The 26,081-nt window shown below is 43.9% G+C and overlaps 1 protein-coding gene across 5 annotated transcripts in view; it reads right to left on the reverse strand.

The window, feature by feature from the left end:
- Window positions 1-26,081, reverse strand: part of PCYT1B (phosphate cytidylyltransferase 1B, choline) — a 93,032-nt gene that overhangs the window by 28,370 nt on the left and 38,581 nt on the right. For all 5 annotated transcript variants that reach the window (XM_073565905.1, XM_073565904.1, XM_073565903.1 and 2 more), the window contains exon 2: window positions 4,903-5,002. In XM_073565905.1, coding sequence (XP_073422006.1) covers window positions 4,903-5,002 — 100 coding nt within the window. The remainder of the gene's footprint in view (window positions 1-4,902; window positions 5,003-26,081) is intronic.

The following is a 26,081-nucleotide window of genomic DNA, read 5'->3' on the forward strand; positions in this document are numbered from 1 at the left end:
TTGAATAAAGAAAAGTTGGTGTTATAGCATAAAAAAAACATGTTTCGGGACCAGACTTGTTCTTTTTTCAGGCAACCTGAAAATAGACACAGGCTGGTTCAGAAACATGTTGGCTTTTTTTTATTCAATAAAACTACCTTTTTCTATAGTGAATAGTGCACACCAAAAAGGCAGAAAGTGAATGGGTGCTGCCATATGCAATAAAACTACCTTTTTCTATCCAATCTTTACTTTGGCAGTGCCCATACATATCCTGCTTTTTTTATGAGCACTATGCACTTTTCAGTTCTCAGTGGAAGAGATTCGTAGAGCATTATTGTGTATGATCAAACCAGGAACTGGTGAATACTGTGATGTTACAGAAGCAGACAAGTGACAAAGGGACATAGAGTTAAAGCAGAACCAGTGAAAGTACAGAATTGATCTCCTGGTCCACTCACAATGTACTAGAGACTAACCACTGGCAGTCGCAGCAATAAGTCACCTGGATCCCTGCTACCTACCCAGATATCAGAGGCCCTACAGAATAAGTGGAAAAGTTGTCAGAGCCACCAGAGACAAGCGACTTTCCAATATTCAGCAGCCACCTGGTGCACCGGTACTCGGACTAAAGTGTAAGACTGCAGAACTGTGTTGTTTCATTTACCAATAAGGACTAATAGGATTTTTGACATTGTGTTAAAATTGTTCCTTGAACTAACTGGAATCAATAGAGATTTTGGTAAACCAAGGCTCCCACTCAAAATGGTGGGTAGTGCTTGCATACCGCCCCTTGACATTGCCATAGTATTATATGTTTTTGGGGGTATGCAGTACTTGCCTCTGACGACATTTCTGGTCTTCAGTACACTTTTTGTTTAGGTGACAATGATCGCGGATTAACATTAAGTGCCACACACATATTCACATTATGGGAAAGTACAGGAGGAAGGTTCTGTCTGTGGTGCAGAAGATGACATAAGAAGTGCTTAATTGACTGGCAATGATTCAATTCAATACCTTCTCCAGGAAATCATCTGCTGTAAAGATGGTTTGTATTTTGTGGCTTCAACACGCTTCCAGAGGCTTACACAACCCACCCATTACCTGGCGCTGTCATAGTCTTGTTACATAATCTCCTGTCACTCAGACAGATAATGCTTCTTGCCATTATTATTAATAAACATTTTCTTGTGGAAGTATGGCGGCAGAGAGGGGATTTGGAGGGGGCACACCCCATTTTCTTTCTATAGCCAGTCTTTGGAATAAAAGATGAACGGATAGTGTATACTGCTTTGATTTGATATAATGCAGTGGTCCATTGAGGTATAATCATTGAAAAGAAAATTGCAGGATCAACTGTGCTGCTGTAAAGAAAAGAAAATTTCATGGCACAATACAATTTGTATTATCACAAGGCTAGGCTATTCTTCTTTTATGTGCCTGTAATTTGTTTGTCACCTAACAAAGAAATTCCTTTCCAAATGAGAACTCTTGTACCATTTAAGCCTTCTATTCTAGGCTCTTCCTGCCATCTGTGTTCTCAGCCTGAACACAACCGTAACGCCTGATTTCTGTGCTTCCAACTAATCTTCTCCAAAGCATTAAAGTATTCCTTCCATCATTCCATCACCATATGGTATACAAGCGATGTAAACCCAGACATATTCAATAGAAAGTAATCTACTCAATCTAAATTACACACACAGCTAATAATATCAGAATATTACTGCACGGGAGAAAACAACAGCCGTGCAATATACCAAATTCTTCATTTTATGTTTTTTCTTCATTTTCTAAAGGCTTGTACTGCACGGCCAAACATGTTATAGTGACTTGATGTTTGATCTCAAGGCCATAGTGGGTCAACTTGCTCAACTGACAGCATGAAGCTTCTTCTACTGCTGGATTCACTGGCCTACTACAGCTGACCGACATCCCATTATAGGAAGAATGAGATAATTAACCAGTCCTATAAAAATAGCGTGAATTTCTGACCAAACCATGATCAAGGTTTGCTATAATTGAAAATTATATCACGTGACTTGAAGGCAATATGGTGCCCTGCAAAAACTGCTAATGTGCACTTTTGTTAGAAATACCCTTATAATAATGGAAGATCCAACAGATCCCTTATTCATTTGTTTTCCACAGTTGATTATTTTACATCATTACTGTAACATCTACATTTTTTATTACAGTATTTGTCATGATAATTTTTTTCCTATAATTGACGTAGGTGGGTGACAGATTGGCTGACAATTTGCCAATAAATTTTGTTCCTGATTAGTGTAGATTAGTTGCTAAAGCTAGAAAAAACCTACATATACTAAGCATACATGAAAAATGGATGACACATGGATGGTAAAAAACAGACACAGAACATAAATGAATGAAAAACTGAAGAACGAATGAAAAATGGTCCATTTCATGGATATCTAACATATCAAGGGGGAGAAACTGGGGAGCAAAAGAGCCAAATAAGGTTTTATCCAATTGTACACGCGAAAAGGATATAAAGTAGAAACCTTGCTAATCTGGTGAGGTTTTGATCACACAACCCTTTTTTGAGCAAATTGAATCAGTTGCTGCAAGTCACAGGTTAAAAACCAGGATGAGATTTCTGCACTGCTGGTGAAGTCCCACAAATGTACCAGGTCACACAGGATGAAGGAATATTCGGTATTTATTATCTACGTGTTTCTAAGTTATCCAACTTCTTACTTGGAATACAACCATAGTAAAAAGATCCACCTACAAACAACCTGTCTTATATGGTCCAATATAAGTCGGGTGGTTTCTCTGTGGATCTTCTTACTGTGGTTGTTTCCTGAGGAACAAGTTGGATAACTTAGAAACGCATATTCCTTCATCCTGTGTGTCCTGGCTCATCCATGGAACTACACTAGCAGTGCAGAAAACCACCTATACATTCCAACGGACATGTGATATGCACTGGTGAAGAAGGCCATAACTGGAATGGAGAGTTTAGATGCCTTCAATTATTGTTCATAAACAGTTAGATGTAATGAATAATTAAAAAAAAATTGGGCCAGTGTGGAAAAAAATGATTTTTGAGTGATCTAATCACTATGTACAAAAGGTGATTACAAAGATTTGCCAAATTATCTATTTATGTGTGTGTCAATGATAAAGGGGGTATACTCTATGTCTATAGGAAACAAGGCTGCAGCAACAACATGGAAGGGGATCTTTACTGTAAGGCTGGGGTCACACATGTGAGAAACTTGGACGAGTCTCGCATCTTAATACCCGGCATTGCCACCGGCACTTGGGAGCGGACCGTGCGGCTCCATGTATTTCTATGCAGCCGCACGCTTTACTCCCGTGTGCCGGCGGCAGTGCCGGGTATTAAGATGCGAGACTCATCTGAGTTTCTCGCATGTGTGATCCCGGCCTAAGAGCAGAAGAAGTTGTAATAGTTGATCCACTTAGTGAGCTTGTTCAGACCGCTAGTGTAGTCTCAGTTAAAATCGGTGGCACCCTAACTAATGTAATACAATAGTGCTGTTCAGATGACAGTTATTTCACATGGAAGATGGAACCAATGTCTATGTGAAGAAAATCGTAGCATGCACTAGTCTCTTCCATTTTTTTATCGGCATGCAAAAAAAAGTTGCTTCTCATATGGATCATCCATATTGCATCTGATTTTTACGGGTACATTGCAATTTCTAACATAGAACGTTGTATTTTATCATGTACATATTAAACTATTGACGTATAAATACAGATGTCACACGTACGAAAAATACAGACACACAATGGCACACGGGTGACAATATGAATCAATGGATGAAAATCGGATGATTTTTCACGTGCTGATCTTAACCCTACCAAAACAATAGCCTAAATGAAGGACGCCGATCCGAAACGCGCATCGGGGAGTGTCCCACACTCACTTGTGGTCCGCCTCAGCTGCCCATCAGGTATTAACCTTTCTATTAAAATATATGTTCTCTGGCCATTTTATGCCTTGCATGGAGTGTTCCATACTCCATGAGATGCACTGCTGACCTGTGGTTATTATTTATATATAATTGTACATCACTTATATGTGGGTCAGGGGGTGTTCTAATGGACAGCTAGCAGCATATTCAGTATTGGACCATAATTTTTATACAATTTTTATATATAATATTGTGCATTTGTTATAACATCTTTATATATGTATATATATATATATATATATTACTGCCATTTCTTTGGTAGCGTTTGGTAAATATAAAAATCTTATTTATTTTTTGTGTGGACACCCTTGTGCATTTGCACCTATTTGCCCATTTTTGCACTAATAAAGGCATTGTATTTTATCTTCCTCCTTCTTGTCCTTATTATTTCACACATTATCTATTGTTTTATTTGATTTTTTATTTATTATTTTTTATTTTTATTATTATTTTACATACATTTTTTCAAAAAAAATTCTTATTTTATCCTTTTTCTACTTTATTTGAATTTTATTATTTTTATTGTCATCACTTTTATTATTTTTACAATTATTTTTATTTATATATTTTTGTTTTTTATTATTTTTTATTTTTTACCTTATATTTTTAATCTTAATCTTGGTGGTACTTTACGAAACTAAAACAATAGCCTGTATGCTTCTCTTGAAAGTTTTATATTACAATTTACTTGTAGCATATTACTGAAAATGGGCTGATACCCCTAAGGAAGTCCATTATACACAGATAGTGACCTGGACAGATTCAACTTAATGACCAGAAAGAAGAAAAAAACAGAGTATTAATAATGATGATCTTGTAATCTGCATTTTAAAGAATTCCGATTTTATACTCCTTTCGACATTTGCACCTCATTGGGTCTAAAATATGAGAAACCACCGAATACCTGTTCTAATAAGAACTTGCTTTAAAAGCATAATGCATTGTAACTCACCCGGTGTTCCTAAATGAGCCTGAGCAATGGTTAATTTCTCATGTGGAGCTTTGCATTGGCAGCTTGTATCAACAGCAAACGGAGCAGGTGTGGCAAGAGTCTGTGGAATAACACAGAAAAGAAGCCATTATTTCTTGAGCTGATTGCTATAAATAAGACAACGACGTCAGTATTCACAGACACGTTTTATACCCTCCGTCTCCTGCTGTGTTTCGTACGATCAGAATATTTTTCTGAAAGTCTCTTAATTACAATAACCTGATTGCATTATTTGTTATGAAAGACATATATATATATTGTTAGATCTAATATTGGAAACTTGGATTTCCTTCTCATTAATGAAGTGGAGAACAAAATCTCTAACACTTACTTCAAAGAGAATCTGTCAGTGGGATCAACCCTCCTAAAGCTGGAGTCACACATAGCAACTTACCAGCGATCCCGACAACGATATCAACGTGTCAGTATCGCTGGTAAGTCGCTATGTGATCGCTGGTGAGCTGTCACACAGACAGCTTCACCAGCGATCAGGACGCCAAGGTGAGAAGCGAGCCCGGGAGCAGCGGACAAGTGTGCCTGCTGTTCCAGTCCTCCACCAGCAGAGGGCGCGCCTGCATCCCCGGCCTCTCCTGGCGGCGTCCTGCTGCCTCCTGGTCCCCAGCGTGCGGCGGCGGCTGGTACACACACCGCGGGCTCCTGGTCCCCAGCGTGAGGCGGCAGCAGCACCTGTAATTCGTTGGTACCTAACGTACACATCAGGTATCCAAGGGACGCGCGTCCCTTGGATACCCGATGTGTACGTTAGTTACCAGCTGATCGCTGGTCTCCCGCCTGTCACATGCAGGGATGCGTGCTGGCCAGCGGGAGATCAGCGACGAAAAAAATGTCCAGAGGTTTCTTGCAGCGATACCGGCAGGGGGGCCGGTCGCTGATCGCTGTCACACACAGCGATCTCGCTGGTGAGATCGCTGTTGTGTCACAAAACTTGTGACTCAGCAGCGATCTCGATAGCGAGATCGCTATGTGTGACGGGGCCCTAAGTCGTGTGTATGGGCAAGCTGGTCATAAAAAGTTGAATAAAATCATACTTTAATATCTGTGATCCACTTACTTATTCCTGAGAATTCCACATATTTTTCTTAATTGCAAATGAGATGTTAAGATATATAGGCAGGACAAAGATCTCTCCAAGAATCTGCCTTCAAAGGTTATTTTAAATGAAAGAGAGCGTTACCAGTAATGTAATGGCAAAAAACAAAATATAAGTATGGGAGCATGACTATAGGTTACCAATGAAGGTATAGTTACTTTACCATACATACTTTAATTTTTGTACATATTTTAATTATTATACAAAGTTATTCTCTCCTTTTAACCATCTCTCCTGGAGACTTTTCTGTTACTCTCTACTGCTTATAACAAAGCTATTCCTACCATCCATCCTGTGAACCTTCAGTGTTTGATTTATGCTTGCTCAGCACGCTATCTCACTGTTCCTTATCAATTTCAACAGGAATTTTCTGTCTATTTCTACATCAACCGTCTCCATTGATCGGTTGTATTATAAACTAGAGAGATATTTTCAAAGGGTATGTCCTATTTTGAGTTCTTACAAACCTCTGAGAGTCTTGATATGCATCCACAAGACCTTGCCAATTTTACCAGGTCTTTTGCCATTGCTGTCTCTATGCTTTGTATAATAATTAAAATATGTTCAAAAATTAAAGTATGTATGGTAAAGTAACTATACCTTCATTGGTAACCTATAGTCATGCTCCCATACTGGTATTTTGCTTTTTGCCATGACATGTTTTCTTTATATATATATATGTAAATATGTAAATATTTTCTGTCTTTTCTGCATGATTTATTGTTTTCTTTCACTTATTTTCAGCGGTATTGTGATCAAGGCCATTAACTGGCCGAAACGCTAATTTTTGCCTGTCAGTTCACCTATCACCTGTAATAAACGATTCACTTGAAGCAAACCTCTTCAACCTCTATGAGTGCAGTGATTATATATTCTACTATTTATGGGACCACTGGCTCCGTTCACTAGCACCATCATATCCACAAGAGTCGAGTGCTAGCCTTCTGCTCTTCTACCAGTAATGTAATGACTGACAGTCTGCTCTCCTAATCTCACTGCAGAGCTGTGTGTGATTGTAACTAACACGGTATAGCAGAGCTGAACTTTGGCTCATTACAAACGTTTCTGTGGCTGCAGCTCTCATAGTGTTGTCAAATCAGCTGTACTGCCCCCTCTCCCACTCTCACTGCCTGTGAAATAGAAGCTGAAGAAGTATCAGGTATAATCACACTCAGCTCTGCAGTGAGATCAGGAGAACAGACTGTCAGTCTTTACAAGTCTCAAACTGGTAACTCCATCTGTCACTTAAAATAAGTCCTGGAAGCAGATTCTCATGCAGATTAGTGTCCCACCCATAGATCTTGACAGCTCATTTATATATTAAAAAAGTGGATTTCTCTAAAATAAAACATCAGATGGCAGATATCAAGGTATAATTTTATTCAGCTTCCTTTGACCATATAAACGGCTTTTCAGGGTTGATCCTACTGACAGATTTCCTTTAATTTAAGCCAATAAAAATGGCGCGTATGAATATTCCTTAATGATCCTCTATGATTTCTTCATTCCATTAGAATGTGTGATACTTTGAGGATAAGGACATATGTAGAGGCCACAGGAAATGTCAGTTTTACTTGCATACATTAACAATTAGGAAACTGTGCAAATTTGCAGTAGAATCTTGGCAGTACTGTGGAGGTAGAAAAACACAACAAAGAAATCATCAGCTCACCAAGTTGAGAAATGCCTAGGATGAGGGCAAGGTGCACGGCTTTTAGGCTGGTTTTTAGGCTGGTTTCCTGAGCAAGTAAACCATGGAAAAAAAATTGGAAAATCCAGCAACCGCAAAGTTCATTAAAACATTATGTTTATTTGTAGATTAACATGAAAAAAAAAAATTAAAAGGACATATTAGCACTAAAATCAATGCATTTCAAGGATTAAAAGCTAGTATAGCTCAAAACGCGTTGATTAAATCAGTCATCAAGAGCAGGGAAAGATATGGGCTCAGTGTGTGAGCCCGCATCAAAGGTAGGGACACTACTTTTGATGTACAAGTACTTCGAAGGTGGTGAAGGGGTTAGAGATCCATCAGAGGACGATAGCCAGAGACCAGACTAGTCCAGCGCCGCCCTTGTTCAGCTTATGCCAGAGTTGCTCTATGTAATTGACAAGTCTCTTGCTGTGGGAGACCTGTTAAACAACTATAGCAAAACTGAAAGAAGCCGGACTAGTCTGGTCTCTGGCTATGGTCCGCGGTTGGATCTTTAAACTATATTTTCTCTGAAACGGAGCAATTCAAAAAGATATGGCAATCGCATAGTCAAGATCTGATACATGCTGCTGGCGTTTTCGGCAGCACAAATCAAAGTTCAGGTTCCTTTTAAGACATATATCCATCTTAATATTCTCACAAGGAGTTGTCTGATTTCACTGTAGACATCTGGTCTTCAGCTTTTGACTTGTGCAGCCAATCACTGGGCGGCTCATCTGTCACAACCAGGGTTGGACTGGCCCACCAGAGAACCGGAGAATCCTCCGGTGAGCCCTGGCTTCTCCTTCAGGAGAGTTCATAGTGCAAACCTTGCAGTTGCTATGGGGCTCTTCAGTGGGGGAGAAGGGTGGGCCCCCAGAATCAAATTCTCTGGTGGGCCCAATTTTCTTCAGTCTGACACTGGTCACAGCGTACTGTGAAGCCAGGCAATCCTTTTAAAAGTCTTCTAGCATTTGTCCTCAGATATTGTTGGCTAGCATGCTGATTTTGATTCAGCTCAGAACACACTTTTGCTACTTAGAAGAATGATTCTATTCCTACATATTATCGTTCTTGGCACTTGATTAGTTTACTGCTGCAAAAAAGTTAAGTGCATAAAAAAAGCATGAGAACAATTAACGTATTTTTTGGATTATAAGACGCACTTTTTTCCCCAAAATTTTCCATTTGCGCATGCGCCACCACGGCAGCCATTTTCCCGGAGTCCACCGCATAGGAAACTATTGAACTGCAGGGGAACTGGCATTTCACAAAATGTCGGCAGACCCCCCGCAGCAGCATCGGACACATGCAGCAGCACCGGACACACGCAGCAGCACCGGACACCTGCAGTACCAGACAACCATAGTGGCGCGCCGCATATCCGCAGCAGCACCCGGACACTGGGAGCATCGGACACCTGCAGCGGCGTGACGAACATCCGAACACCCCCTCATCAGAGCCTGCAGCAAGCAGCAATACTTCACTCTTGCCTCCTCCAGCCGCGACCCTGGGACCCCGCTTCACCACAGCCTCCACCCCTGGTAAGCAATAAGACGCATGGATTATAAGGAGCACCACCATTTCATTAAAAAAAGTTTTTTTCCTATTTTTATCCTCAAAATTTGGAGTGTGTCTTATAATCCAGAGCATCTTATTATTCGAAAAATGCGGTAATCTAAAAGCTCATAGTGCAGATGTATAGTCAACTGAAATGTATGCAAAAACATATAACACTTCTTACACTTTGTAGTGGGAATCATTGGCAAACAAATGCAACTGTATAGCAATTCAGGACATTTCACAAGGTCCTGACAAATGGAATGCCTGAATGTGGGGTGAACAAAGCCAAAATACCCCTTTTTAAAATTCTGAATTGTATTTATTAGTGATCAGCGAATGTGCTCGGATAAGGAGTTTTTCAAGCATGCTCAGGTGCGAACCGAGTGTATTCGGTGTGCTCCAATAATATGTTCGAGTCTCTGTGCCTGCATGTCTCGTGGCTGTTCAACAGCAACAACATATGCAGGGATTGACTAACAAACAGGTAATCCCTGCTGTCGAACAGCCGTGAGACATGCAGCCATGGGGACTTGTACATATTTTTCGACCACGCTCGGATAACACCTTATTCGAGCACGTTCCTCAGTAGTCTCTTAATATATTTTAGTAGCAAACTATGATCAAGGATATGGTCAGATGGCCGTCTATTCTCTGATTTGAGAGAATTGGGCCGATTATGTAAATGACACTGATCAGAGTTTGATCTGAGTGTCAGCATAGGGTTATCTGATTCTCTCAGACAAGGAGAATATGGAGAACAAATTTCTCCATCTTCTAGACTCTGTGAGTCAGTGGAAATCGGCTTGCATTCAGATGTCATCCAAGTGCAGTCCAATGTTTTCCATGCACCCAAAGACTTGAATGATCAAGTCTCGTCCGACTTACAAATCAAGTCAGTGAAAACAATCGTGCATTAGCACTGCCCCATTGAATAACATTGGTTCGAGTGCTGTCAGATATCACTCCTGCTGGTGTTAGCGAACTGTTGAAGAGAAAATATACAAGTTCAGTTCTGAGCAAGTTGCAACCTTAACCATACACCATTGCAGATAATAGTATTAATATTCTTGGATTCCTTTGGGAAAATTTGAAAATTATCTAAATTGAACAGCTTGTTATGTCTTAGACAACAAAATATTGAAGCATCTAGCCAAAATATGGCATCACTTGACATAAAACACAAAAATAAACCCGTGCAGATTGCGGTACTATTGTTGAGAGACCCCTGGAACAAAGAAAGAGAGTTTTCGACCCTTTAAATATCAGTTTTTGTGACATTTTGGGGGGATGCTATGGATGAAAAAGTGTTTTTTTGGTCAAATCAAACATTTTGGTTGTATTTACATGTGCTGAATTTAGGCCGGTAAAAGAGAGTGATCAACAATACTGAAGTCGTTTGACGCTTGTTTCCCGGCCTCTTTACTCTGGCTGAGGAAGAATGATGGGCACTGAACAATCACTAATAGATCAATCTGTCCCCATACAGTATTATATTATTAGGAGCATATCTGCAGTTTTCACCGGGCAAAGTACTGCTGAGAACAATGATTTTGGTTCTGGCATAACCAATCCAAGCACTCGATGATTAGACAGCATTTTTCTCATTTAATATAATGGGCAGCATGGTGGCTCAGTGGTTAGCACTGCAGCACAGGGGTCCTGGGTTCAAATCCCACCAAGTACAAGGTGTTTGTATACTCTCCCCATGTTTGTGTGGGTTTCCTCCTCATTCCAAAGACATACTGATAGGGAATTTAGATTGTGAGCCCCATTGGGGACAGTGATGATAATGTGTGCAAACTGTAAAGCGCTGTTGAATATGTTAGCGCTATATATAAAAATAAAGATTATTATTATAATACATCCAATAGTCCTCCACATAGTATAATGCACCCATACAGTGGCGTAGCTACTGTTTGTGGCGCCCGGGGTGGTCGAAAAATTTGCCGCCCCTTTGGTTGTTGATAATCCGGAAGCATCCGAAGAGCCCACACTACACTCAAAGATCTAATTTTTAGTCTGCTACTAACTCTACTGTTATTATTTCTATCTAGACTTTCATCTTCTTGCAGTTCTCTCTATATATGTATGCATTAGCGTGATGATGCTGGATGAAGACCTAATGGCTTTTTTAATAATAATTTTTAATAATGTGACAGACCTTACATATTGGATTATATAGAGCCCTGTTTTTTATTACATACCGTCCTGTCTTGTTAGCTGTATAATGCAATGATGGCTGATGGAGCATGGGAAAGCTTCCTTTCTAATGGAGGAGCTGATGGACTGGAAGTTTGGTCACCGGCTCCTCGATCAGCAGTCATTTTATATCTAAAAAGAGAGGGGACTATGTAATAAAAGAGGGCGCTGTAAATAACAAAATTAACAAGAATACACTATGTAAGAGACAGCACTGTACATAACAGCAGAGGAAGCTATATAATAAGGGACGGCATCATATATAACTAGAGAGGATGGTACGTAATAAGGGATGGTGTTATACATAATAAAAGAGGAAACTATGTAACTAAGGATGATGTTATACAGAATTAGTGAGTACACTATATACTAAGGGACTGTGTTAGACATAGTGAGTACACTATACACTAAGGGACTGTGTTAGACATAATAAACGATAATGTCTTCCTCCACCTCCCCCTGTTCCTAAGGCCGTTATAAGTCCCCCTTCCTCCCATCCCAATCCCCCACACCCCTCATTGTCCTCCTCCCCTCACATCCCATTATTGTCCTCTCCCCCACCCCATCATTGCCCTCTTCACCACCTCCATCATTTTATTCTCCCCCACCACTTTCTTTACTTTCTCCTCCACCACCCCCATTTATTGCCCTTTCCACCACCACCACTGCATTCTCCCCCACCATCATTTATTTTTCCCCCACCACCCCATCATTGCCCTCCCCATCACCTCCATCATTGCCTTCTCCCCATCACCCCCACCCTTGCCTTCTCCCCATCATTGCCTTCTCCTTCACCCCATCACTGCCTTCTCCCCATCACTCCCATCATTGCCTGCTCCATCACCCCATCACTCCCATCATTGTCTTCTCCATCACCCCATCATTGCCTGCTCCATCATTCCCATCATTGCCTTCTCCTTGACCCCATCATTGTCTTCTCCCCATCACTCCCATCATTGCCTTCTCCATCACCCCATCATTGTCTTCTCCCCATCACTCCCATCATTGCCTTCTCCTTCACCCCATCACTGCCTTCTCCCCATGACTCCCATCATTGCCTGCTCCATCACCCCATCACTCCCATCATTGTCTGCTCCATCACCCCCATCATTGCCTGCTCCATCACTCCATCACTCCCATCATTGCCTTCTCCTTCACCCCATCACTGCCTTCTCCCCATCACTCCCATCATTGCCTGCTCCATCACCCCATCATTGTCTTCTCCCTATCATCCCATCCATGCCTTCTCCATCACCCCATCACTGCCTTCTCCCCATGACTCCCATCATTGCCTGCTCCATCACCCCATCACTCCCATCATTGTCTGCTCCATCACCCCCATCATTGCCTGCTCCATCACTCCATCACTCCCATCATTGCCTTCTCCTTCACCCCATCACTGCCTTCTCCCCATCACTCCCATCATTGCTTGCTCCATCATCCCATCATTGTCTTCTCCCCATCATTGCCTTCTCCATCACCCCATCACTGCCTTCTCCCCATCACTCCCATCATTGCCTGCTCCATCACTCCCATCATTGTCTGCTCTATCATCCCCATCATTGCCTGCTCCATCACTCCATCACTCCCATCATTGCCTTCTCTGCATCACCCCCATCATGGCCTTCTCCCATCACCCCAGGCATTATAGCCTTCTCTCCCCATCATGGTCTTCTCATGTCCCCATCTCCTCCAGGGCCAGGCTAACCTACACACACACACAGATACACACAAAGACATACACACAGACATACACACACATACACACATACATGTACATACACACACAGACATACATACACACAGACACCACCTCTCTCCTCTCACCTGTCCGCAGAATCGCCCGCACTTCCTCGCTCACACAGCAGCGGCCGCTGAATGATGACGTCATTCAGCGGCACTCCTCTGTGTCAAACAGGAAGCGCGGGCGGCGGGCAGGAAGCAGGACGGGTCCTTGCAGCTCCGCTCCTGCTATTCCCGCTTGCAGGCAGCGGAGCTGCTGTGATTGCTCCCTGCCCGCCGCTGCACTGCACTGTGCCTCACTGCCTCTGCGCTTCTCCTACAGGGTGAAATTGCTGCTGCTGCGCCGCCCCCACACATGTGCCGCCTGGGGCGGACCGCCCCTCCCGCCCCCCACACGCTACGCCACTGCACCCATAGTCCTCCAATGTCCTATGAAGAATGGTTAGAAGATTTGGGAATGTTTGCATGCAAAAGAGAAGACTGAGAGGAAATGTAATAGCTGTGTACAAATATCTCAATTGCTGTCACAGTGTAGAGGGATCAGCTTTATTCTGATTTCCACAAGGAAAGACGAAAAGCAATGGGATAAAACTGAATGAGAGGAGACATAGATTAGATATTAGAAAAAAACTTTTTTGACAGTGAGGGTGATCAATGAGTGGAACAGACTGTCATGAAAGGTGGTGAATTCTCCGTCAATGGAAGTCTTCAAACAGAGGCTGGATAGACATCTGTCTGGGTTGATTTAGTGAATCCTGCATTGTATTATATTAAATGTAGGACTATGGGGAAGGCATTATGCTGTATGGAGGACTATGTAGAGGGCATTATACAATCTGGAGAACTATGGGATGCATTTTACTATATTGAGGACTATGGGAAGTGTATTATACTATATAGAGAACTATGGGGAGTATATTATACTATATTGAGGTCTATGGGGAGTGTATTATACTATATGGAGGCCTTACACAACTTTTTATGTTGATTAATTCTGTGTACGAACTCTTAAAAAGGAACTGACACCTGCTCAAAAAATTGATTTAATAATAATAATCTTTATTTTTATATAGCGCATTAATATTCTGCAGCGCTTCACAGTTTGCACACATTATCATCACTGTCCCCGATGGGGCTTACAATCTAAATTTCCTATCAGTATGTTTTGCGAATGTGGGAGGAAACCGGAGTACCCAAAAAAGGAAACCCACGCAAACACAGGGAGAACATACAAACTCCTTGCAGATGTTGTCCTTGGTGGGATTTGAACCCAGGACGCCAGCGCTGCAGTGCTATCCACTGAGCCACCGTGCTGCCCAGGTTTAAATACCTTAAAAAAATCCTTGAACTACCCTGATCCTGATGTTTTTTTCAGTTATGTAGTACATCTCCCCATTGCAGAGATATTCATATTTGTTTCTTCTGGAGCAGAGTATGTGAAATCTCTGCTTTGCAGTCCCACTGGGCATTTCTTCACAGTCTTCACTAGGGGTGTGACTCCTTCTTTCTAGACACCGGAATCACAGCTCGGCAGCATTTGAGACTGATCCACTGTTTGATCAGCTGTGATTAACAACGTCTAGGAAACAGGGGAGAAAGCTCAGGCCTCTAGAGAAGACTGTGAAGAAATGCCCAGCTGGACTGCAAAGCAGAGATCTCACATACTGTTCCAGAAGTAGGATAAAGTTAACTAGCGATTAAAGGCATAATTAATCAGACCTAATAGAGGTCTACTTCTAAAAGGAGCTGCAGGAAACTAGCCTACATATAACTCTATGGTCAGCACGGTGGCTCAGTGATCCCACCAAGGACAATATCTTACAGGAAGTTTGTATGTTCTCCCCGTGTTTGCGTGGGTTTCTTCCGGGTACTCCGGTTTCCTCCCACATTCCAAAGACCTACTGATAGGGAATCTAGACTGTGAGCCCCATCAGGGACAGTACCAGTAATGTCTGTAAAGTGCTGTGGAATTAATGCTATATAAATGAGTAAAATAAATAAATAACAAAATTTTGTTTCTAAATTTCTAGTAATAAGAATTTATGGGGGATATAAGATTTCAAATTTCTAACATACATAACATAAATTTAATTGCCGTGAAATGGTAGTAAAAGAAATTAAATAAAAGAAACATTTTTCTTTATTTTTCAGAATGTTATATTTGAGCGTGTATGTTTTTTTATCTTCTAGTATGGGACATTCACAGGGCATGATCTTTACTAAAGCCAGCCAACTAATAGCTTCCATCAGTTAAATTCTGTTTCACTATCTTTACTACTATTCCACTTCTGACTCAAACAATATAAAGATTTGTTTTATTTCTTTTGATGACCTAAAGAAATTGCTCATGTGTTCTTTACATCATGACTCAGGGCATTTAACTTGGAAGCAGACACACTATAGCTCAATCAGAGGCCATGGTAAAATCGATCACTTGGAAACAGAACTCTGAAAAAAGAAAACCTGAGTAACTGGAGTTCCTGGAACAGGCTCACAGCAGGGAATTATTGTCTCTTGAAGGTCATACTAGCAATCAGGAGGAAAGTAAGAAGAAAAGAAAGAAAACTCACTACAGATATAACTGCTGAGATTTTTCTACATTTAGAATCTTCAGACTTAAACGCCCCTTTAAATGATGAACAGTAGGGGGTGAGAAATGAAGTGTGCCCTATATACCAAAATGATTCTATGCTCTCCACAAAATATTACAAAAACACAATATTTATACTTCGGATACTGTAGTGATATTTTATTTTGTGTACTTATACATCACTATCACTATTTGGTTAATCTAACTTTTGGGGGGTAATAAAAACAAGGATCAATAGTATTTTTTAAGCATATTTATAAATGACTTTGGACATGATTTACTGGGTAATTGTTAAAGAGAATATGTCAGTAGGATCAACCCATCCTAAGCCTATATAAGCAAGTAGGTAATAAAAAGTAGAAAAAAATTAACATATTGATATCTGATATTCAATGTTTTCTTTCCCAGAGAAATCCATGTTTTTCTTAATATGTAAATGAGCTGTTCATGACTATGAGCCGCACAAAGATCTCTCTTAGAATCTGGCTCCAGAGCTTATTCTAAATTAAAGAGGGTGTTTACAGTGTGAGACATGTAAAACAGGAGAGCAGACTGTCAGTCATTGCATGCCTCATACTGGTAATGCCCCTTTCTTATAAAAAAAAACCAAAAAAAAGCTCTGGAGATCTGTGTCCAGCCTATAGATCAATCGCAACCCTTCAGCAATTTTTCTCTGCCGTCCACGTCCAGAGAGATTACCCACAGTACCATGGGTTGTAAACTTCTTGGTTAGGTTGCGCACCATGGACAAAAAAAATCAAGATCTCTGGAGATGTACTTATGACCTTGAGATTGTTGAAATTATTCAACAATTTTGGTTCTCATGTCCTCAAACAGTTTTCTTCTCCTTTTTTGGTACTTGCCACAGGTGAGTTTGAACGAGAATTATATGCTTGAAATAAAGTTGGTTACCCACCATTTTTAGAAATGTGCCGACAATCTGTCTGGCCCATTTTTGGTATTTTGTGTGAAATTATGGCCAATTTGCCTTTTTTTCTCATTTTTTTGTGTTGTTCAAATTCCCACAAAGGAAATAATCATGTGCATAACAAAACATATGTAATTGCATAATTTTCTGGGAGAAATGCCTCCTTTTCTAGAACAGTTTCAAGGGTGCCAACACTTTCGGCCATGACTGTACTTGGAACAGTAAAACAACTTAATTAAGGCTTGATTCACTCCATTTGTGTTTGAAGAATTTCTACTCTGTGGTCTGTGCAATCTTTGTGTAACTCCCTACAGTATTGCCAGATCATTAAAAATTTAAAAATCCAAAGTACCCAGATGTTCTCCTCCACGGGATCTTTTTATCAGTACCCACATGCAAAAGATAAAAGAAAAAAAAGATTTTGCTACTGTGTTAGCCGATAGAAAGAAAATTATCAGTGGGATAAACGAAATAATAATTATGTTGTTATGATACATTTTAATGGCTAACAAAAATAACATAAGTGATGTTATAAAGCAAGCTTTCCATGATACCATAAATATCAAAAGACTGACCGTCACATCCAAATAAAAAACTGGTGTGAACAGGTGCAGGCTGAGTACTCCTCTCAATACATAACAAATAAAGTTGCTCTCTACAGTATAATGCTGTAGCATGTAAACATGAAATTTATGAAATTTGTATTTTATTACTGCTGTAAAAAATGGGAAAAAATAAAGATACTTAGCATATACCATATTTTGCAGACTATAAGGCGCACTGGACCATGAGACGCACCCCAAATTTTGGGGAGGAAAATAGGAAAAAATTGTCAGGAACACCGCACTGTACTTGCTCACTGAGCCAGTGCGCGTGTCCTGATTGTCAGCGCCGGCGTGCAGCCTCCGCTGAGCAGTGACTCACCCGCAATGTAGGGGTACCGGGGTCAGGTACAGCCAGAAAGTACCGATGCACAGGACCTGTGGATGCTGAAGTTTAGGAAGCCAGCATAGGACCTATGGTCATGTGAATGGTCATGTGACTGCAAGGGGGCGGGGCTTAGCGTCCTGCACACAGAGAAGGAAGAGAACTCAGAGTCCAAGCAAAGCAGAGGTTATGCACAGTACAGACCAGCGAGGTACAGGAGAGATAAACAGATGGGAGGTCAGACAAAGCCAAAGGTCATACACAGGATCACAGTACAGTACCAGGGAGGAGACAGAGCGGATAATCAGGGCCAAGCAGAGATCAAAACCAAACAGACATATAAGGTACCAGGCAGAATCCAAAGCGATATCCAGGGAACAGGCCGAGTCATACACAGAGAATCAAGTAACCAGAACACAGCACTAACACACTCAGGGGTCACCACACAATGCCAAGGGCGAAAGTATAACTGTCAGGGATGGGAGCGTCCTGAGGCTATAAGAAGCCTCCCCCAGAACCATGGAGAGGCCACAATCATAGCCCCAGGTGTGCAGGTAAGCCTGCACCGGGATCACAACCTTTAACCCCAGAAATGCCAGTCATCAGCACTGGTTCCAAACATTAACCCCACGTGTGCGAGTCAAACCCGCACTGAGATCATGACAAAAATATGTTTTAAATAAAATGGTGGAGCGTCTTATAGTCCCATTTTATGGTAGCTTAACGAGACATTGGTGGCGGTAGAGCATGGTCACAGGAGGCAGGGTCCCTGCTTCAGGAGGCCAACTGTGGCAGGAGTGTTGAAATGCTGCAGGCCCCCCTGTGAGGATTTAAAATACAGTAATTTGGGGAACTTATGCATGCTCAGCAGCCACGGCAAGGCAACCTTTTTTGCTCAGAACCAATCCTGATGTGATTCCTCTCTTGGGCTGAAGACCTCATTTACATGGGTACGTACGATCCTGCTGTAAGTTAAACTGCCAGAGGCTGATAGATGGAGTGCTCAGTCAGAAAGACTATGTATAAACTAGATGGTGGCCAGATTCTAACGCATCGGGTATTCTAGAATATGTATGCAGTTTATTTTTGAAGATTTAATAATAATGCAATAATGCACCCCCCAATCCTGATATGTATGGTTCTCTCTGTTAGGGACGGCGGAACGCACTAAATATAAATAATAGGAAGTGCGTTCGCCGCCCGGGGTCCACCGTGCAGTAGGTGTAACAATCACTGCTGAGTAATGGCAGACTCGCTATATGGCGGTATACTGCGCTCGTGTTAAATGTCACCCGAGGTGCGCAGAGCGGACTCTGTTAAACTCACAGAGGCGCTTTAGTACAAATAAAGCATAAACGCCGAGCCTGTTAGCCTCACAGGTCTCAGCTGGTGTGCACACGCGGTATATGGTCACAGGACACAGCCCAAGGCAGAGGTCGGTGTCCGTCTTGACCTACCGTGCATGCGGCGTCGCTACCGCGGACGCCAGTAAGTGCTGCTAACTACAGCGCAGCGGTAACTACTGCCGCTGTACGACAGTGCCGTGAGGCATCACACTATCGGACGCTAGTGTAGCGGTGCCGTATGCACTATGGCATATGGCTTGCCACTGACTGGCACTGACTATAACTCTAATTCCCTATCCACATGCATAATATCAGAGGGAAGGGGTTTTATAATGAGTCAGTCACCAGAATCATACATCCATCACCATTCACACATAGCAAGTATAGTCTATACTAGCGCATGGGCGAGCGGCCATTCAGGCCTTTTATAGCCATGCACTTCCGGGACTGTTGTGAGTTCATTTTCCCCTCCGTCACTGAGGCCTGGTGAACTCCCTGTTCTAGTGAAGGAAGGTAGTGAGCCTGATTATCAGGCACCTGGGACTAATGAAGACGATTGGCTGAGTGGAGTCACTGACTGGATTTAAGGCAGCCTACGCCTTTTCGGCCCTGCGGGTGATTTCTCTGTGGACTCTTGGACACCAGTCTGATTCCTGCTCTCCTAAAGCTAAGTTTTCTGTTTTGCCTTTTTGCATTTAAGATTTGTTTTTGTTTTTCTTGCTTTTTAGATTCTGCCACTCCCTGCTGGAGTGTGCAGTGTTCCGTTAGCTCTGTCTTCTGAAATTACCTGAGTGCTGATTTAGTTTTTGAAGCTTAGTTGCTTCAGGGCCATTTTTATATCAGCTTGTTGGCTTTTGTCTCTGATAGGGTTTTGGCAGATTGCAGACAGCAGCCTTCCTATCCGTTCCTATCTAGGTAGTTTTTGGGCCCCGTCTTTGCTCAGCCTGTCTTTCTGTCTGTGTAAGTGTTTTCATCTTGCTTCACCGTCATTATATGTGGGGGGCTGCCTATTGCTTTGGGGTCTGCTCTGGGGCAGTTAGATTTCCCCTTTCCTTCTTTAGGCCTACAGTGGGGAAAAAAAGTATTTAGTCAGTCAGCAATAGTGCAAGTTCCACCACTTAAAAAGATGAGAGGCGTCTGTAATTTACATCATAGGTAGACCTCAACTATGGGAGACAAACTGAGAAAAAAAAATCCAGAAAATCACATTGTCTGGTTTTTTTTCATTTTATTTGCATATTATGGTGGAAAATAAGTATTTGGTCAGAAACAAGCAATCAAGATTTCTGGCTCTCACAGACCTGTAACTTCTTCTTTAAGAGTCTCCTCTTTCCTCCACTCATTACCTGTAGTAATGGCACCTGTTTAAACTTGTTATCAGTATAAAAAGACACCTGTGCACACCCTCAAACAGTCTGACTCCAAACTCCACTATGGTGAAGACCAAAGAGTTGTCAAAGGACACCAGAAACAAAATTGTAGCCCTGCACCAGGCTGGGAAGACTGAATCTGCAATAGCCAACCAGCTTGGAGTGAAGAAATCAACTGTGGGAGCAATAATTAGAAAATGGAAGACATACAAGACCACTGATAATCTCCCTCGATCTGGTGCTCCACGCAAAATCCCACCCCATGGGGTCAGAATGATCACAAGAACGGTGAGCAAAAATCCCAGAACCTAGTGAATGAACTGCAGAGAGCTGGGACCAATGTAACAAGGCCTACCATAAGTAACACACTACGCCACCATGGACTCAGATCCTGCAGTGCCAGACGTGTCCCACTGCTTAAGCCTGTACATGTCCAGGCCCGTCTGAAGTTTGCTAGAGAGCATTTGGATGATCCAGAGGAGTTTTGGGAGAATGTCCTATGGTCTGATGAAACCAAACTGGAACTGTTTGGTAGAAACACAACTTGTCGTGTTTGGAGGAAAAAGAATACTGAGTTGCATCCATCAAACACCATACCTACTGTAAAGCATGGTGGTGGAAACATCATGCTTTGGGGCTGATTCTCTGCAAAGGGGCCAGGACGACTGATCCGGGTACATGAAAGAATGAATGGGGCCATGTATCGTGAGATTTTGAGTGCAAACCTCCTTCCATCAGCAAGGGCATTGAAGATGAAACGTGGCTGGGTCTTTCAACATGACAATGATCCAAAGCACACCACCAGGGCAACGAAGGAGTGGCTTCGTAAGAAGCATTTCAAGGTCCTGGAGTGGCCTAGCCAGTCTCCAGATCTCAACCCTATAGAAAACCTTTGGAGGGAGTTGAAAGTCCGTGTTGCCAAGCGAAAAGCCAAAAACATCACTGCTCTAGAGGAGATCTGCATGGAGGAATGGGCCAACATACCAACAACAGTGTGTGGCAACCTTGTGAAGACTTACAGAAAACGTTTGACCTCTGTCATTGCCAATAAAGGATATATCACAAAGTATTGAGATGAAATTTTGTTTCTGACCAAATACTTATTTTCCACCATAATATGCAAATAAAATGAAAAAAAAACAGACAATGTGATTTTCTGGGTTTTTTTTTCTCAGTTTTTCTCCCATAGTTGAGGTCTACCTATGATGTAAATTACAGACGCCTCTCATCTTTTTAAGTGGTGGAACTTGCACTATTGCTGACTGACTAAATACTTTTTTTCCCCACTGTATGTATCTCTCCGGCTGTGATCGAGGGGTCTAGGTCATCGTAGGAACCCCCCACGGCTACTGCTAGTTGTGTTGATAGGTTCAGGGGTCTGCAATCTGATAGTTGCCAACTTCTCTGGTTTTCTGGACTTAGCTAGCATTTCTGTTTTTGCCTCCTACGGTGACTCAATCATAACACGGGACCTTCCAGACCTCTGAGATGGGCCAATCAGATCAGGACAAGGACCTGAGCACGTGACCCCCGATCTCCACTGGGAGATCGTCTCATGGGCATGCCCAGTAGCACGGCGAGAGGACTTAGCCTCTGGAGTGGTTTCCTGCAAAGCAGGTTGCGCTACCATTGCTGGTCCAGAGGTGGCAGCAACATCCAGACCCAGAGAGCTGGTCTGAGCAGGGCGCCTGGATCACCGAGATTGCTGTGCAGGACCCTGAGTGGTTGGAAAGGAATGGGAGACCGCTGGATGTATGGCTCTGGATTCCCGCTGTGCAGCTGCAGGAATCCGATGCCTAACATTGCCCCCCCCCTCTGAGCCTCGCTACGCTCAAAGGCTACGATCAGGAGCAGCGCGTGGATGTTCCTCACTGGCTCCCAGGTCCGGGCCTCTGGACCATGACCCTTCCAGTCCACCAAATAGAACTTTTTGCCACGCACAATCCTGCGTCCCACAATGGCGTTAACCTCAAACTCGTCCGAAGGCAAGTCTGATGACCCGGCAGATGACTCAGAGAACCGGGCCATGTCAACAGGTTTGAGAAGGGACACATGGAAAACGTCAGAAATGGCTAAATGTGGAGGAAGAGCCAGGTGGTAGACAACCGAGCTGATTCGCTTGAGAACCTTAAAAGGTCCGATGTATCGCGACGTGAACTTGGTGGACTTGGCCCGCAGCATGAGCCACACCAAGTCGCCGAGGGAAAAGGTTGGAGCAGGTCGCCGATGTGTGACGGTGGATGCCCTCATTCTTTCTTTAGAGGCACGAATAGCATCCTGAGTGCGATCCCAAATGTCGCGAGCCTCCACTGCCCAGTCTGCCACCCTGGAGTCAGCGGAGGACACTGGCATCAGGACAGGGACACGCGGATGTTGGCCGTAGCTGAGGAGGCACAAAGGTCTTGCCCGGGAAACCGGGCTCCCTCCAGGAGATGTCTCCACTCGGAAAAGGCCAACTTCATTGGTAGCAGCTCCCTGTCCCCGATGCAGTAATTCTTCTCCACCGGTGAGAAGGTCTTAGAGAAGAAGAAGCAGGGATGCTTCCGACCTTGAGCATCCTTCTGGAAAAGGACTGCTCCTGCACCGACGGAAGAGGCATCTACCTCCAGGATAAACGGTTTATCCACATCGGGACGGTGTAAGATGGGAGCGCCAGCAAAATGGGATTTTAGAGACGAGAAGTCATTGGAGACCTGTTCAGACCAAGCGTTAGGATTAGCTCCTTTTTTTGTGAGAGCAACCAAAGGAGCTACCAGTGTGGAGAAGTGAGGTATGAACTGGCGGTAATAGTTGACGAACCCCAGGAAGCGCTGCACCGCTTTGAGTGAGTGTGGTTCCTGCCAGTCCATTACCTCTTGCAGTTTGGCCGGATCCATAGCGAACCCTTGGGCCGAGATGATGTAGCCCAGGAACGGCAAGGACTCCTGCTCAAACTGGCACTTCTCCAGCTTGGTGAAAAGAGAGTTCGCCCGCAGACAGTCGAAGATCCTGCAGACGTCTCTCCGGTAGGAGGTCAAATCTGGCGAGAAGATGAGGATGTCATCCAGATAGACCACCACCGAGGTGGAGAGCATATCGCGGAAGACGTCGTTGACGAAATCCTGGAAGACAGCAGGCGCATTACAAAGGCCGAAGGGCATGACCAGATATTCGTAGTGGCCATCCCAGGTATTAAAGGCTGTCTTACACTCATTTCCTTCACGAATGCAGATCAGGTTGTATGCCCCCCGTAGATCTAATTTCGTAAAGATCCGGACCCCTCGCAACCTGTCAAATAGCTCAGAGATCAACTGGTGAGGGTATTTGTTTTTAACTGTTATGGCGTTGAGACCTCTGTAGTCAATGCAGGGCCGTAACTCTCCGCTCTTCTTCTGCACGAAGAAGAACCCTGCACCAGCCGGCGACACCGACTTTCTGATAAAACCTCTAGCCAGGTTCTCCCAGATATATTGAGACATAGCCTCTGTCTCAGGGAGTGACAGCGGATACACACAGCCTCTAGGAGGTTCCGTGCCTGGCAGAAGATCTATCGGGCAATCGTAAGGACGGTGCGGCGGGAGCGTCTCCGCAGATTTTTTAGAGAAGACGTCCGCGTACTGGTGGTAAGGTTTAGGAAGCGCAGAGAGATCCGCGGGCACTTCAGTGGAAGCTACCTGAACACTGCCCCTCAGACACCTTCCCTCACAGTCCTTGCTCCAACCCAATATATTCCCCGAAGCCCAATCAATATGAGGAGAGTGACAACGGAGCCAGGGAACTCCGAGAAGCACCTGGTCGATGCCATCTGGCAAAATGAACAAGGACAGAATCTCACGATGAGAGGGTGAGATTGAGAGCCCGAGTGGGGCCGTCTGGTGGGTCATCTGAGAAGGTAGAGGTGCACCATTAACCACCCTGATGGTCAGAGGTTGGGGCAGTAACACCAGTGGAATAGCGTGTTTCTGGGTGAAGGTCGAGGACATAAAGTTCCCCTCAGCCCCGGAATCCACGGTAACCTCTACCTCCCAGGTGGAGGCCCCGCTATCTAATGTCCCTCGGAATACCGGTTTGGGAGAAAAGAGTTTCATATTTGCCTGACCACCACCTGCGACCACTGGACGTGATCGTTTTTCTGACCGCAGAGGACACATGCTAGCCCAGTGACCAAACTGCCGGCACTGGTAACAATGTGCGGAGCTTCGCACCGAACGTGGCTTGGGGCCGGCGCGAGACACCTCCATAGGTTCTGAGGGTGTAAGCTCCTGAGCGGGAGATCTTAGCAGCTCGGTGAAGGTGGGAGCCAAGTTAACCCTTCGTCTGGATTGCGCACGTTTCAGCCCGCGCTCTGTAAATTGGAGATCAATGCGGGTGGAGATGGCAATCACTTCCTCCAGACTTGTGGGGACCTCTCTGGTTGCTAGAGCATCTTTGACATGCTCTGCTAGCCCTCTCCAAACACAGGGATGAGTGCTTTATCGGGCCACTCTAGTTCGGAAGCCAATGTCCGGAATCGGACGGCATAATGGCTGACCGAGAGAGACCCCTGTGTTAGGGCCAATAATTGGAGAGAGGTGTCGTGCGTGATCTGTGGTCCCAAAAATACATGCTTCAGAGCTGCGAGAAACTGAGCAGCCCCCTGAACCACGGGATCATCACGCTCCCACCTTAGCCTGCTCTGTAGGGAACCGTGCAGCCAGTAACTCAAGCTGGATAGAGCACTGACTCACGAATCCCCTACAGGTGGCGCTGTCACCCAAAAACTTGTCAGGGAGCGGGAGGCAAGATATTGTCGGCATAGGCGTGAGTGTGGGCACACGTGAGACAGCCTCTGCGACTGCCTGAGCAGCGGCTACCGTAGCATTCGCAGCTGAGGTGGAGCTCTCGATAGCCGCCAACCTGCTCTCCAGCTGCCGAATGTACCGCTGCAGCTGCTGCAGGTCCGCCATTACTAGCCAGACCTTGGCGCTAGTATAATGTTATGGATGGCGGAAGGCACTAAATAAATAGGAAGTGCGTTCGCCGCCCGGGGTCCACCGTGCAGTAGGTGTAACAACCGCTGCTGAGTAATGGCAGACTCGCTATATGGCGGTATACTGCGCTCGGGTTAAACGTCACCCGAGGTGCGCAGAGCGGACTCTGTTAAATTCACGGAGGCGCTTTAGTACAAATAAAGCATAAACGCCGAGCCTGTTAGCTTCACAGGTCTCAGCTGGCGTGCACACACGGTATATGGTCACAGGACACGGCCCAAGGCAGAGATCGGTGTCCGTCTTGACCTACCGTGCATGCGGCGTCACTACCGCGGACGCCATTAAGTGCTGCTAACTGCAGCACGGCGGTAACTACTGCCGCTGTACGACAGTGCCGTGAGGCATCACACTATCGGACACTAGTGTAGCGGTGCCGTATGCACTATGGCATATGGCTTGCCACTGACTGGCGCTGACTATAACTCTAATTCCCTATTCACATGTGTAATATCAGAGGGAAGGGGTTTCATAATGAGTCAGTCACCAGAATCATACATCCGTCACCATTCACACATAGCAAGTATAGTCTATACTTGCGCATGGGCGAGCGGCCATTCGGGCCTTTTATAGCCATGTGCTTCTGGGACCTTCCAGACCTCTGAGATGGGCCAATCAGATCAGGACAAGGACCTGAGCACGTGACCCCCGATCTCCACTGGGA

This window comes from Dendrobates tinctorius, unplaced genomic scaffold, assembly GCF_039654945.1.
Source record: "Dendrobates tinctorius isolate UK_male_01 unplaced genomic scaffold, ASM3965494v1 ptg000016l, whole genome shotgun sequence".
NCBI lineage: Eukaryota > Metazoa > Chordata > Amphibia > Anura > Dendrobatidae > Dendrobates > Dendrobates tinctorius.